Source organism: Vicia villosa, linkage group LG4, assembly GCF_029867415.1.
Source record: "Vicia villosa cultivar HV-30 ecotype Madison, WI linkage group LG4, Vvil1.0, whole genome shotgun sequence".
NCBI classification, from domain to species: Eukaryota; Viridiplantae; Streptophyta; class Magnoliopsida; order Fabales; family Fabaceae; genus Vicia; species Vicia villosa.
The window spans coordinates 55,804,712-55,819,978 of NC_081183.1; the positions used below are offsets into that span (position 1 = coordinate 55,804,712).

The 15,267-nt window shown below is 34.5% G+C and overlaps 1 protein-coding gene across 4 annotated transcripts; it reads left to right on the top strand.

The window, feature by feature from the left end:
* The first annotated feature begins 666 nt into the window (after positions 1 to 666).
* Positions 667 to 11,536, top strand: LOC131594829 (putative lipase ROG1). Of its 4 annotated transcripts, none has more exons than XR_009281544.1 (10): positions 667 to 1,087; positions 5,367 to 5,434; positions 5,873 to 5,943; positions 6,089 to 6,367; positions 8,013 to 8,176; positions 8,263 to 8,318; positions 8,609 to 8,661; positions 8,751 to 8,871; positions 9,570 to 9,662; positions 11,194 to 11,536. XR_009281544.1 is itself a non-coding variant. In XM_058867037.1 (10 exons), the coding sequence occupies exons 1-10, from the start codon at positions 780 to 782 to the stop codon at positions 11,263 to 11,265; spliced, it is 1,290 nt and encodes a 429-aa protein (XP_058723020.1). In that variant the 5' UTR covers positions 668 to 779; the 3' UTR covers positions 11,266 to 11,536. The 4 variants fall into 4 exon arrangements, 2 of the variants coding, with proteins under 2 accessions (XP_058723021.1, XP_058723020.1); XR_009281545.1 differs by having other exon boundaries at positions 8,803 to 8,871; positions 9,565 to 9,662; positions 11,194 to 11,233; XM_058867037.1 differs by having other exon boundaries at positions 668 to 1,087; positions 9,565 to 9,662.
* The last annotated feature ends 3,731 nt before the right edge of the window (positions 11,537 to 15,267 follow it).

The following is a 15,267-nucleotide window of genomic DNA, read 5'->3' on the forward strand; positions in this document are numbered from 1 at the left end:
TAACTCTAGGATGCATTCTAGATCTCCAATGTGGTTTTCCCCCCTTTTGGTGTCTTTACAATCATATTGTCAATGTAGATTTCTAGGTTATTCCCTATCTACTTTGAAAATAAAGCGCCCATAAGCCTTTGATAGGTGACACCTATGTTCTCTAGCCACAAAGACATGACATTGTAGTAGTAGTAGTTTCCATGGTTGAAATGAATGCTGCCTTGGACACATCCACCTTAATATAATAATAGCTAAAATAAACATTCATAAAACTCAAAGTTTTATCCAAACCCATTGTAAGGCGAAAAATTCAACTAAAGGACGAATGTTACAGATAATAGATGCACGTTATAATCAAGAGGCGACTAAACCTTAACATTGGGCGGCAAAACAATGCTTGCTCGCCGAGAAATAATTTACCTTCTTTTAGTTTATCTTCTCTAGCACAAAATGAAAGTATTCCAATACACTTTTTTTTTTTTTTTAATTTATTTCAAACCTGAATTTGTATTGCACTAACAATGTAAAACACTTTACATATTCTTTTTATTCTACTTGTTTTATATCAAACTATTAATTAAAATCAAAATGAAACAAAAAATTTAATTTTTACACGTGCTCATTAGAAAAACGTGGGTAGTAGTAATACTTAGACTTTGAATAAGAGTAGTTGACAAATTGATTGTGATTGCAAACTCGTGATCGCTCAACTTCTTCAACTTCAACCTCTATCGATACATCTTCAAACTTTCATCTCTTCACTAAACAATAAACAAATAAACTCTTTCATGCTCGCCACGGACCCCACCGTCGTGCTTCGAATACCCGTTCGCAACCCGACCCGCTCACTCTTCACCTCCACCACCACTTGCTGCTTCGATTCACGAGGAACTCGATCGAGACCCAGATTCTCCGTGGGTCCCACTCTTTCTCTCAATTCTATCAAAATGCAACTGCTCCGCCGAACCGGTTGCTTCAATAGCCCCCGCCTCAAGGTTGAGGCCGAAATCGGCGGTGAAGACTTGTTCAACGCTGCTGCCACGGATAAACGAACTCCGAATCACCTTGTTATTATGGTTAATGGTATAACTGGAAGGTAATGAAATGGTTTTAATACATTTTAGGGTTTTGTTTCATTTTCGCGTAAATTTGCTTTCCTTTTTCGGATTATTGGAATTAGGAATAACTATAGTAGCTTTTATTACTTTGATCATTGTTTAGATTATACTGATGTTCACGCTATTGTTCAGTGAAAACACCGAAGGGAATCATAGTAAAAAACAAAAAAATTATTTGATCTGAACTGAACGGTTTCAATTTACTCGGAACTGAAGCAAACCAAAATCATTCCGAACCGTACTGAACCGTTACTTTACAAAATTTTCCAAACAGAATCATTTATTAAAGAACCGAACCGTAAAACTATATTTTTTTTTAAAAGAATTTAAAACTTGTTTTGAGTGTTTTTCATTTTCAGTTTCGGTTTGGTTCTTGAACTGTTTGTGCATTATGGTTTGGTTCTATAGCCAAACACAATGGTTTGGTTATTTTAACATCAGCTTTGTTTGGCGGTTCGGTTCAGTTCTTGTTTTTTTAAACATCAGTAGTTCTGAGAATGGTTTATAGTTAAGATTTGCCCCGTGTAGTTAGTAAAATGAGAAAGGTAAAGTATACTATAACTACTCATGATTTGTTATCCAATGCATATAATATCTTAAGGATTACTTTTGTTGCAACACTAATCAGTTAGGAAGTTGTTTTGTTATGTCATTGTGCAAGTTAGCTAAATTAGTTAGACTTAGAAACTCAACCTATTAAGCACAGACTCCGACACGGATACCACAACACGGACATGGACACTCCTCCAACACCGATATTTCAAAAACACAGGACACCGACACTGCTGTATTTGTCATATTATTTGAGTTTCATTTTTTCATCTGATATAGGAAGAGTTAAAAATATTCTAATCAAAATTAATGTCTTTAATTCTTGATTGATATACATGTTTAAGTCTTTTAATCGAGCGTGAGCTTTGTCTACAAAATGTATAAAGTGTGATGAGGAAAAGAAAAGCACAATTTTTTTAAAGGAAAACTTGTCTGAATTACCGGACACGTGTTGTATGAGTGTCATATAGGTATCAGACACCGATTCAAAATGTGTCGAAGCAAAGAAAAAAAATCAATTTTTTGAAGACACTTATCTTACTTTTCTGACATTTGTTTGACTTTTCCAACACTTGTTTGACTTTTTCGACACCTGTTGTACGGGTGTCATACAAGTATCGGACATTGTGACACGCCTACTTCTAGAAGTGTCCGTGCTTCATAGAACGCAACTCATATATAAGCTGCATATTAGTTTATGTAACTTTTTTAGTTTTTGCAATTCTAATTAATCCATATACTCTTCAAATTCTATAAGACTATACTTTTTATTAATCATCAAGGATTACTGTTTTATTCTCTTCTTCCTCGAGTTATCCCAAGTCCCAACAATATCAACCATTAGTTCGATATTTTATTGGCTACTTATACCATCATTTAATTACCGCCGTTGAATTTTTTGAAATGTTTGAAGTTTATTTCAACTTCTTTTAAAATAACACATATGAATGATTGTGATGTATCATCATTAAAATTTTTTACACTGAGAGTGCATGATAATTAAACTCTTAATATTTGGTGTAAGTGCTTAAAATTAAAAAAAAAAAAAAAGACTCTTTGGTTGATTCCGATACATTAATTAGTTATTTATAGAAGGCTTAAGGAATGACGAAATCCTAATTAGTGAGGCTTAACTAACAAAAGAGATTCTCTGCATAATGCAATTATCAATCTCAACCGTGACTGTCCGAACTAATATACTAAATCAACTATCAAAAACCTTTAATATCGATTCAGTTAATGTGTAATCTAAGTCGTTCAATCTTGAGTTATTGGCAAGGTTAATTACAGCATGATATTATTATTGCAGCGAATCCAGGTCCCTTAACTAACACCCGAGATAGGCAAGCCATCAGTCTTAGACATAGATGTCTTTGATATACTACCACAAACAACCAAATGACAGTTATGATTGTAGGAAAGTGTGATAACTGATAAGGTAGTTTGAGGGGAGGAACACAATAGCTGGAGCAATAACTGATTGTGGGTTCAATTCAATGACTCTGAGGTAGTAGTAGATAATATGTAATAAGCCTTTTCTTTTAATTGTGTTAAGCATAGTTTGATCTATTTATATTTTAGTATATATTTTCTTTGCAACCCTTATTTTCATATGTTATATCTATTGTAACCCTTGTTTTGATTTTCCTTGAACTACTTATTGCTTCTGCTATTGAGTTTCCAAAAGTTTGAGAATATGTTTGTTTTGATTACTGATTTCAATCGTTAAATTGTTCTCGGCATGCCGTCTTCCACTTTGTTGTATGCTTGAAGATCGAGATTGAGTTATGTATGAGTTCGGTTGATCCTTTCACTGTTGGTTTTGGCATTGATCATGTATACCTTTCAGTTGCTTCTCTCTCTTCATTGTGATTTGAATTTTTTGTTGGTTCAATTTGGTATCGTTTAGTTTAGTTTGGTTTGAGTCAGTTTGGTTTCGTTTAGTTTGTTTTGAATCAGTTTGGTTTGTGTTAAGAGTCCCACATCGGACAATATATGGCCTGAACATGTCCTTATAAGTGGGGACAATCCTCACCCTACTTAGCCGGTTTTAAAGCCGGTTTTGTAGGGTTGAGTTAGGCCTAACCACACTTCTTAACATGGTATCAAGAGCCTCGTTTAAGATCCGGTGGGCCACCTTCTATGGTTTCCGCTATCGGGCCACCCACCATTTATTTCCACGCTCCAGTTGTCTAGTCCTGGGCGTGAGGGGGTGTGTTAAGAGTCCCACATCGGACAATATATGGCCTGAACATGTCCTTATAAGTGGGGACAATCCTCACCCTACTTAGCCGGTTTTAAAGCCGGTTTTGTAGGGTTGAGTTAGGCCTAACCACACTTCTTAACAGTTTGGATTTGTTAGTTCAGATAGTTTGGTTTGGTCCGGTTCTTGTCTATGTTATCAATCTCGGATAGCAGCACAGTGCGGCCATCTCTAAAAATGGAAGCAGAACGACCGATATTTTAGTGATGCGGATACTAATATAGTTAATTTTAATAAACACATAATTCTCAAAAACTAAAATAAGTTAATCAAAATTAATGAAGTATTCATATTTAGAAATAAAAGTCAAAGTCTTGAGCAAAACATATTTGCAAATGCCGATAAAATTCAATAAAATAACCTTGCTACTCATAAAAATTTAAGGGTAATATCATTTAGGACTGACGCGGCGGGAGTGGCCGCTTTGACATGGCATCATTCTGAATCCAATCCTATTATTGCGCTCGTTCCAGCCGAGTCGCCCATATGTGACGGAACGGTACGGCCTGACGCGGTTTTCTTGATTTTGCTGTTCCGTACCGAGATAATGGTCGGAACAGCCGAGTTTAACAACAGAGGTTCTTGTGTCGGATGGTCCTTCTTATTGGCTGCTTCTCTTCTTTCCATTGGTTCTTTCGTTTGACTGCTCCTGTCCATATTGCTGCTCTCTATTAGTTATTCTGTTTGGTTGCTTCTTTCTATGTGTTCTTCTGTTTGACTGCAGTTTGGTTGCTTCTCTCTATGTGTTCTTCTGTTTGACTGCAGTTTGGTTGCTGCTTTTCCTCTCTATGTTGGTTGGTTCCTTTCTTTGGCTACTTCTCTTTGGGTTGACTATGATGCTAGTTGTTTTGGTTTGATTTCTTGTTTGACTGAGTCTTAGTACTTCATGTTAGTAATTTGTGAGTTTGAGAGAGAAAGATGTTAGATGATATATGTAATGAGCCTTTTGTTTTAATTGGGCTAATATTTTAGTCTATTTATGTTTTATTATATATTCTCTCTGTAATTCTTATTTTTGTTGGAATTTTCGTCTTCATTGTGGTTCTCCCCCAGTCGCCTAAATTGCGGAATTTCCACCTTAGGGATGAGTTAGGCCCAACCCATACATTCTAACAATTTTCATGAGTTATGATATTCACATTATTAAAACACTAGCCTCGTTCTTCTCTATTTTGTTTTATCTATCGTTAACACCATTAACATTTCTTACAACTAATTATTAACATTTGCCAATAAAAAGAAATGATTAAAAGAAATGATTCTGGAGCAGTTTGATTTTTTAACTAGAATTCCATTATTCTATGATGATGTTAGCTGGGTAATTTAGTTGAACACCTATTCAACATTATCTCATTTTTCCTTGGTACGATGAATTTTAGTCGATATTTTGAAATGTGAGAGGCTATGATTACATTTACAATGAAACATGCTTTGTTTTTCAGTGCTTCTGATTGGAGATATGCTGCAGAGCAGTTTGTGAAGAGGCTTCCAGATAAAGTTATTGTGCACCGTAAGCTTTCCCACTTCCTTTATAAATATAGCTGCTACATTCCCCCTTCCTTCATAAGTATATCTGCTACATTTATACCTTATAGAATTTGAAATGCAGCATATCACTGAAATGTTAATTTTTTTGGTTGGGTTTATGATCTGATCTGGGTCAGTTGTTGAGTTACAAATGGATAGTTTGTTGTTTGGCTGAACTCTCTCCATCTTTCTGTAACCTAGATGATATAAACATTTTTCACAAACCGAAATGTGACAGATAAATTTATCAGCTATTTTTTTATTTTTTTTATTTTTCAAAATATTAAATCATCCTGCTCTAATATTCATCTGATTCTTGCCCTGACATTCCCAAGTCTTCCAATCTTTAACTTGTATTATCTTTTGCACTGTCTATTAAGAAAAACCATCTGTTTCATTTTACTCGACAATTTATGGACAGGCAGTGAATGCAATTCTTCAAGATTGACATTTGATGGTGTTGACACAATGGGTGAGAGGCTAGCTGAAGAGGTATTTTGGTAATAATAATATGACTTTTTTTTCTTTGCTCATCTTAAGTTTTTATACTCCCTTAAAATCTCATTTGTAATGTTGGTTTTGTTATGCCATTACTCACTTGTATCTAAGCCTTCAGTTTTGCTTCGTATATGACCAGGTATTATCGGTTGCTAGACGATGGCCAGAGGTGCAGAAGATATCCTTTGTCGCACATTCTTTAGGAGGCTTGGTGGCAAGATATGCAATTGGGAGACTTTATGATAATTCTTCAAAATTGGAACATGTTGGTACCACCAGAAATTGTTTCAATGAAGAGAAGACAGACTATTCAACGCAATGCCTTAAACAAAGTTATGAAGCCAAAATTGCTGGTTTAGAAGCAATGAACTTTATAACATTTGCAACACCTCATCTTGGTTCAAGAGGAAATAAACAGGTACTTTTATATTTAACAGTAGCTCAAGATTTGGTTGAGGTTGTCGCTTAATCACTTAAAATTGTTGAACAAAAAAAAACTTCGTCATTTAAATTTTTTTTTAGAAGAAACACAAACGTGGATTGCATTTAAGACGAAACTCATTGCAATTAGGGAAATTGTTAGGTTTGGTTATAGCTTTTGACGTTTAATTTCTGACAATCATTTTATACCCTATAGGTACAGCTTTAGAATGATATACTTTTTTTAATTTGTTTTGGTTACACTTGTATCCTTTTCCCATTAGATATTGTTAAAATATTAGAAAATATCTTATATTATGTTCGAATATCACCTTAGTTTATCTAGTAGGATCAAATTATAATAGTAGAATATCTTCGATTATCTACTAGGACTAGTTTTTTAATAAAATATTTTAGCTATTATGATTTGTTCCTTATTTCCCTATATATTTACGTTTAGGTGTCTTCTACGCCTATAAATAGGGATTAGCATTTAGTCTTAGGCTTGTTTTCCTAGATTTTGCACATCTTTGTGGGTTATTTCTTTCTTCTCTCAAGCCAAATGACTATGTTTGTCTTGCTGTCAGATTCAAGTTGTTTGTTGGTCATGTCATATGTCTAGGTCACTTTTAACTTAGTGTCCTTTTTATCCTTTTCCTAATTTGGTATCTAATGGCATACTATCTAGTCATTGGTCTTAGAAAACATTCAATAGTCTCCTGTAGTCCCTTAGAGCAGCAAACGTCTAAAGCTGATTCATCAGCATGGGTAAAAAATGAATTGTCCAACTTAAGTTTGTTTTGGTAGTTTTTGTCGTCTGATCATCACCATGGTTGTGCTGCTGGAAGCAGTCACAGAACTGTTAACATGACATCTTCCAAACAGCAGTTGGTTGTTTTAGGATAAGAACAATGTCTAGGCCAATATCATCGTAGTTTAATTTTCCCGCAGTTCGTGAAAGTTGGTTATGTTTAAGAAGAAATATTTTCCTGCACTTTACTCTATCAAGTGTAAATCACACTTGAGAGAATCCATTCCCCCCAATGTAGACACAATATGACAGACACTGAAATAAACTAAGGCAAATGGAGACAAAACAGTGAGTTAGTGGGGTCCGTTGGAGACAACATTAGTGATGATGGGTTAGGCTTGACAAGGCGCTTCAGATCCAGTGGTTGCTGGTTGGGAAGGCGACTGATGATAGCAGGGAATTGCGAACCGAAAAAAATGAGTTTTAAGTTCTGAGAATGATATACACAGCAGGGAGGCTGGAAAGCAGAGGTGAAACACAATTTTCAGCAAATTACATTATACTTGTATACTTGCAGGCCATAGTTCTACTGTTTTCTCATGGATTAGGATTGTTTCATGTTTAGGTTTTAGATACAATGTTAAGAGAAAATAAAATGAGATAAAGGAGGTATATGATAGAATTAATGTGTCTCAACTACTTAGTAGGCTACCTTGTGTATAAATTAAAACAACAAATACAATGATTTGCTGTTATCATAATCACTTTTAATTACATAATACTATAAAACTTATAACTAACCTATTTATTTTATAACACTAATATTCAAGTACATATATTGAAGTTGCAGTAAAATCTTTCATTGCTTTTCTCCATTGGTTGTTTGTTTTAGCTACCCTTACTTTGCGGTCTTCCTTTCCTTGAGAGAAGAGCATCCCAAACTGCACACTTAGTTGCCGGGAGATCTGGGAAGCATCTCTTCCTCATGGACAATGATGGTGGAAAACCTCCTTTGCTCCTGCGGATGGTTGATGACTCAGACGATTTAAAATTTATGTTAGTACTAATGCATCAGTTAATTTCAACAGATCATTTTATCCATTTCTGTAATATTGCCAATGTAACTTTTTGTGATGATGTAGGTCAGCTTTACATGCATTCAAGCGTCGGGTGGCATATGCAAATGCGAATTATGATCGTATCCTTTTTTAATTTAGGTATTAAATAATAACTCATCTTTGATGTTTATTAAATTTCCAATATTACAAAAGCTTAAGATTTACGAATCTAGAGTCAACCACATATGTCAAAGTATGAAGAGGCAATTTTATGTGCTTTGTAAAGTGTTTATAGACAGCTAGAAACCATGGCATATTGGCTAATAATGAATTGGTAATTTTTCAAGTATAAATTGGCACAAAGGTGCTGATAAAACTTTCAAATAAGGAAATACTTTTACACACTGATGATTCTTGACTTAGCTTGAAGAGATGGTTGGATGGCGTACCTCATCGATCCGGCGTCAACACGAACTTCCAAAGGTATTGTGCTAGTCCAATCTAATAATATTATTCTACCTTAATAATTCACCTAGCCTTCAGAGACTAAATTCTGTTTCCTTTTGTGCTAGTCCAATCTTATTGTAAATGATGAAAAATACCCACACATTGTTTATGTTGAAGGAGATAACACCAACGGCATTTATAATACAGAGTCTTCAAATGTTGGAGGCCAAACAGCTGACTTAGAAGGTTCTTTCTTTTATGACGCAAATTAATTCCATAATAATGATTTGTGTTGTTTTTCTGTACTGCTCCTGCACAAAGGAGGATGTACTGAATATCTAGGAGCATAACTACTTCATTTGGATCCATGTCTTGAGGGTCGATATGCGTTATTCTTAATTATTGATAATTAGTACAAAAGTTTAGCTCTTCAAGAATTAAAAAAATAAAATAAGTGCAATCTTCTATTCTTTGTTTTTCATTACCTGTATGTTTTATGACCTTTTGCAAATTATACTATTAAGCATAAAAAAATATTTAAAGCATGTAACAGTTTTCTTATTGATTTTGTTAAGCAGAATAGATTTTATATATGGACCCAAAATTGAAAATTTTCTATTTTAAAAGGACAAAACATATTTTCAAATTTCTCCCCTTTTTTGTCTATCTCGATTGGATGAGTGGAGTATGTTAAACTTAGATATGTCACTTGGTATTCTCTAATTAAATCTGTGCAAATACGTTAGCTGGTCCCTAATTAAGAAGTTCTAATTTTCAGAAATAATGTTCAAAGTGGATTGGGATCTGTTAACAAAATTAATTGCCTCTCTGATATGTTATGAATTGGCGTGAACAAACTATTCAGTATCTGATTCTTTTGATTCTTAGGCTACTATCAAGTTCTTATTTTTATGATATTTTTATTTTTCCTTAATGTAGAGAAGATGATAAGGGGTCTCACTAAGGTATCTTGGGAGCGTGTGGATGTTAGCTTTCATACAAGTAAACAGCGATACGTTGCTCACAGTACAATTCAGGTATGCTTTGTATCTTAGCTCTTCATTACAAAATTTGTGTGATTTCCATTTGATGCAGTCTTTCCAAATGCTTTCTTCATGTTTTGTACTTGACTCATGAAAATAGATAGATTTTGTGTACTTTACAATGTCGATATTCTGCTTTAGCTATCATATTATTTGTGGCAACATTCAATTTCTGCTTTTATAGGAAATGAAGTTATGTCCAATGATTACGCAATATCCAAAAGTGGATTTTCTGTCCGTGGTGAATTTAGAAAAGTGAATTATCACACAAACCGGGGTTATTTATATTGAGTATTGTGCAATGAGATTTTCTTGATTAAAGGGGATAAATCAGTATACAAATCAATTCTAATGGTATACAAATCAATCATATTTCAACATACAAACTCATGTCGGGGGTGGGGAACATTTTCCTAAAAGTTAAGTTAGGTTTATGAGATAAAGTATTATATTCTGTGCGACAAGGCGATAAGTCTGGGTTAGTTGACTCATACAAAGATAAATATAAGGGGTATTGCCGTATTAGAACGCTCTATTTAAATTTAAAATTCTACACTGTGCTTGCGGGGTTTGTTCATACACTACCTGGAAAATAGTGACTTCATAAAATAAATTTGTGAACAGTGATGATGATTATTCTTGAAAGAAGAGCATTATGCCAAACAACTAATTGAAGTTTTCACGTCTTACAATATATTTCTAACTTGATCAATTAGGAACACTTGGAAAACATTCAAAAAAATACGAAAGCTTTAACTAAAGCCCAAATTCAGTTTGGTACTATAAACAGGAACTGCAGATAACCAGGTCTTAAGACTAAACCTGATGATCTTAAACAATTTTGGTTTGGTAAAGTCTATAAAGTATTGCAATCTAGTAATACTGAATATAAAAACAATACTCTAAATAGCACATGGAAATTTCACCTTATGCTATAATAATTTCATTGCTGTGCATGAGGGGATTGTGTACTCTATTGACATTGCTTCTGCTCGCTTCTGTTACATGCCAATAGAATAGTGTTATACTGTTATTTGAACATCCAAAATTTGACACTATAAAAATACATTACTTATAATTATTGATTTGATAGATGAGAGAGAGAAAAAACTAATTAAAAATTAAAATTGTATCTACACCGTATACATACAAGGCGTTAAACATCTAAAATGGTGTCAAAATATCATTTTGAATTTGGCACTTGCTGGGCATTGATACATCTTACTGAAGTTCCAATATATATTTAAGATTTGGATATTTTTCTTGATAGAATTTTCTTTCTTTCTTTAAAGTTTATCATGGCCTCCGGTAGTGAATCCTTCGTTATCATGCCATCTTCTCCGTATTATTTACTTGCTCTGAATCTTCTCTCACATTTTGTGTTTGGAGAGGAAGCCATTAAACTTTCAAGCTTTGGAATAGGCTGTTTTTGCAAAACTCTAGTGTCAAAATGCTTCAAAGATATATCACTTTAGATTGATGTTCCTTGTTATGTTTTTTTTTTTGTGTGCGTGGTTGCTCTCAGGTGAAAACGTACTGGCTGAATTCAGATGGTGCTGATGTGGTTTACCATATGATAGACAACTTCCATCTTTGAGGTCAACAAATCAATGTTGGTTGTATGTTTTGCATCATCACGGATGAAGAGTTGCACATTTTATTGTAGCATCATGGTCTGTTAGATTTATATATTTGAATGCCTTTCTATGTATATGAGACCTACTATTTAGTGATTTCTTCATAAATTATTAATTTTATTAAAAAAGCTGATATATTTTATTGTGTATATTTATATTTTTGTATGCTGTACACCATTGTGATTTATTTTCAAACAACTCCTATAGCATGCTTGGATTTGGTGACTTCAATCTAACTCCTAATAACTGCACATCTATTTATGCAATGATTTTTTTTTTTGTTCTCATACAACCTAACGTTCCAACATTTAAAGCGTTCACGCAATTTCTTTACTATTTGTGCTCTACTTACTATACTTTTGTAAAGATAAATTAGTAAGGGTAACAAACCCATATAGCCCCATCTTGTATTGTTTGAGTTATTCAAACTCAAATCTTCACTAGAATTTCTCTTCTATGTTACAATGCCACATATTCAAATAGTATTGAAGTGCTATTGTTGCAACTATGAATTTTTGTTGTTTTTGTTGTTTGATCAATCAAAATCGTCTTGTCATCATCCAGGTTTTAGAATAAGTGAAAAAGTAGGGTGTTGAATAATGTAACCATTGTACATAGTCTAAGACATATATGAAGTATTCAACTATGAACATTCTTTTTTATGGAAGAAAACAACAAAAATTGGATTGGATGTCCCAGATCTCTATTTTGTTAATTCGACTCTTTTGAATAAATGGAGGTGGAGGCTGATCTTAAGTGCCTCTGGTCTTTAGTGTGATATCTTATATGTTAGATATGATGTTCATGCCGTTTTCTTTTTCATGTAGGTAGGTCTTCTAGCTTTCGTTTTGTGCCTACTTAGTAGAAATTAATATATCTTTTTGGATTCAAAGTAAATGATTCCTCTAATTGATTTTTGGATAATATTAGTAAGAGAATGTGATGTGGTCTTCACACTTATTTTTGAGTTGACCTGTGGGTTAGGTCTACCTCCCTTAAGATTAGGTTTTTTTAACAAAATTGATCAGTGGGTGAGGTAGATTCGTGAGAGGACAATGTTCTAGTTTGAGATCTAAGATGAAAGAGATCTCTTTTTGTTTATGAGCAGGATATGGTTGCTAACATACTTTCAATTATTCAAGGAATGACACGATACCTAGATAGTGATAATATGATGCACTCTCTTTCTAGTATGTTAACTTGACCTTCCTCTCATTTGGGTAAACTGAATCCTTTTTAAAGTGATGGTTTTTTTTAACAACTTTTGCAAGAAAAGATCAATACTATAGATAATTTGTTTAAACATATGATTTTAGTTGACTCAATTGAGATTTCTTATACTATGCGTAAGAGGTTGGTAGATTCTGTTTATCAATTCTTCATTATTTGTGAGATGATTTTGATTGTGTGATATAAGATTTTAGGTTTAATTGTAACTTTAGTCCCTTTGTTTATCTTTTTTTTTTTATTTGATCCATCCATTTTAAAAATCACGATTTTGATTTTTTTTTAAGTTTTGTGTTGTATTTTAGTCCCCTCCAATTTGAGACTTATTTTTAACTACATGGCACTAGACTTGATGATGTGTCATTGACAAATCATTATTAATTTATTCCGGCTATTTTTTAATTTATAATATTTCCTTTATATTAAAATTATTTCATTATTTTTTTAACACGTGAGAGCTCTGCTAGGGTTTCAAGGTTTTGTCAATGTCTGAACGGTCAATTCCAGTGGTGCCACCGAATCCGCCTTCTGGCCCCATACTAGAAAGAATAATTACGTCTGATAAGCAGGAGAATGCTGGCAACATGAGCATGGTGATGAGGGTGGATGCACTGGGGGAACGGAAAGGAAGTGTAGTTTCGTACAAAAACATTGTTACAGGAGAGGAGAGTGATGATCATATGAGTGAGGAGGTTGAGGAGGAAGAAGAAACAGATCAGGATGAACATGATACATCTGTTGTTGATCTCCAAGGTATGAAGGTAAACGAAGTTAGCATCGGAGGATATGATTGTCCGGAGTTTGTTTTGTCGAAGTATGAAGAATCACGTATGCATAGACCATGGAGGAGAGGAGTCATTGTTAAGCTTCTAGGGAGAAAAATCGGGTACAAAGCTCTGGACACAAGGTTGAAGCAAATGTGGGTGCGAAAGGGAATCATCAATATCATTGACGTGGGAAACGATTACTACCTGGTAGCATTCACACATGAGGATGATAAAAATGCTGCATTGGCTGAGGGACCTTGGTTTATTTACGATCACTACTTGACAGTGAAGGAATGGTTACCGGATTTCCAACCTAATAGTGATATGATAGTGAATGTAGCCGTATGGATCAGAATAGCTGGATTGCCCATTGAGTATTATGATCCTAAATTTCTTCATTTCGTGGGAGATAGGGTAGGAAAGACAATCAAGGTGGATAAAAACACACTGCAACAAGAGCGTGGCAAGTATGCTGAACATAACCAAGACTCTCTTGGCCATGTTTACAATCAAAGGAAGAAGGTATAAGATCGAATATGAGGGGCTGCATCTGCTATGTCTCAAGTGTGGTAAATTTGGTCACTACAAAGAGGGCTGCCAAAGTACCATTAAAGGAAAAGAAGTGAATGCCCATGATGGTAATATGAAGATGATAACAGGAGGAGGTGATGGCAATCCAAATCCACAAGCTGCACAGAAGAGTCTGGATGTGGGTGATGGACCTTGGCAAATCGTCCAGAAGCAACGTCGAGGAAGGAAGATGCCGGAAAACCGGAGGAACAATACTCCGGGAGGTATTAATGAGAAAAATGCAAAAATGGTATCGGGATCGAGATTTGCCTTTCTGGGAGACAATGAATGTGAAGTTAGTGGAGAAAAAAATATGGTTGAAAATGAACGTGATGCTATTAAGGAAACAACAATGCCCCATACAGGAAATAGTGATGAGGGATTAAAGAGCAATGATGAGAATTTAATTGCCTCCTTAAAACTATTAGATGTTCAAGATAAGGATGCTACAGCAATAAAGGCAGGTGATGGTGGGACCAGTCTTCAAACAGTCACAGAAAAAGGAAAGGGAAGCAAGATAGAGAATATCAAGAAACGTAGTACTAAAAGTAAAAAAGGCAAAATAATGGGAGACAAACTTGCAACGCGTGGCGCCAGTGGTTTTAAAGAAAAAAAGGAAGAGCCAATAAGGAAAAAGAAAATAGAAGGACTATATGGAAGAGACAAAAATCTAGAATTTATGGGGGACAGCATAGTTAACATGCATGCAATAGATGCTAATAGCCAAGGTATCACTAAGGAGATGGTGGGAGAAACATGAAACAGAGAGCTAGAAAACTCCAAGCAACAAGTAATATAGGGCAACAACATAAGTTTCGAGCCTTTAACACACTAGAAGAAGAGAGACCACCAGATATACATGCTATGGAAAGGGAGATGGAGGAAAGTATTGGGACAGATGCTGAGACAAGTAAGGATCAGGTAGAGGAAGAGGATATTCAAAAGGAGAATGAGGTCGAGTATGTCCAGGAGACACCTGAGACTTGCTGAACTTTAAGGGGATGCTCTTCAACATAATTTCAACTTTATGATGATGATAAATCATAACATAATAGCTTGGAATTGCAGAGGTGCAGCTGGTAAAGACTTCTATAGATATAGTAAGCATTATGTTGATATCTATAAACCCTCGATCTTTGCTTTTATGGAAACTCGGTGCAATCCAAAAAAAGTTCAAACAACTCTATCTAAGCTAGGATATCAACATTGTATAAATGTTGATAATAATGGTTTTTCGGGAGGAATTATTGTTGTGTGGAAAGATAATACTTTGAACATTACTTTATGTGCCAAACAGGATCAATTCATTCATCTCAATGTGGAGGATGAGACTGGAAAGCAGTGGCTATTGACAATTATCTATCCCAATCCAAATAATGTTCACAGGAAACTCTTATG

Bases quoted from the DNA above. Each gene is read 5' to 3' on its own strand.
- LOC131594829 (XM_058867037.1), top strand. From the start codon at position 780: ATGCTCGCCACGGACCCCACCGTCGTGCTTCGAATACCCGTTCGCAAC. The intron at 1,088-5,366 runs GTAATGAAATGG...TTTGTTTTTCAG, and splicing joins GTTAATGGTATAACTGGAAG to TGCTTCTGATTGGAGATATG. The intron at 8,872-9,564 runs GTTCTTTCTTTT...TCCTTAATGTAG, and splicing joins CCAAACAGCTGACTTAGAAG to AGAAGATGATAAGGGGTCTC.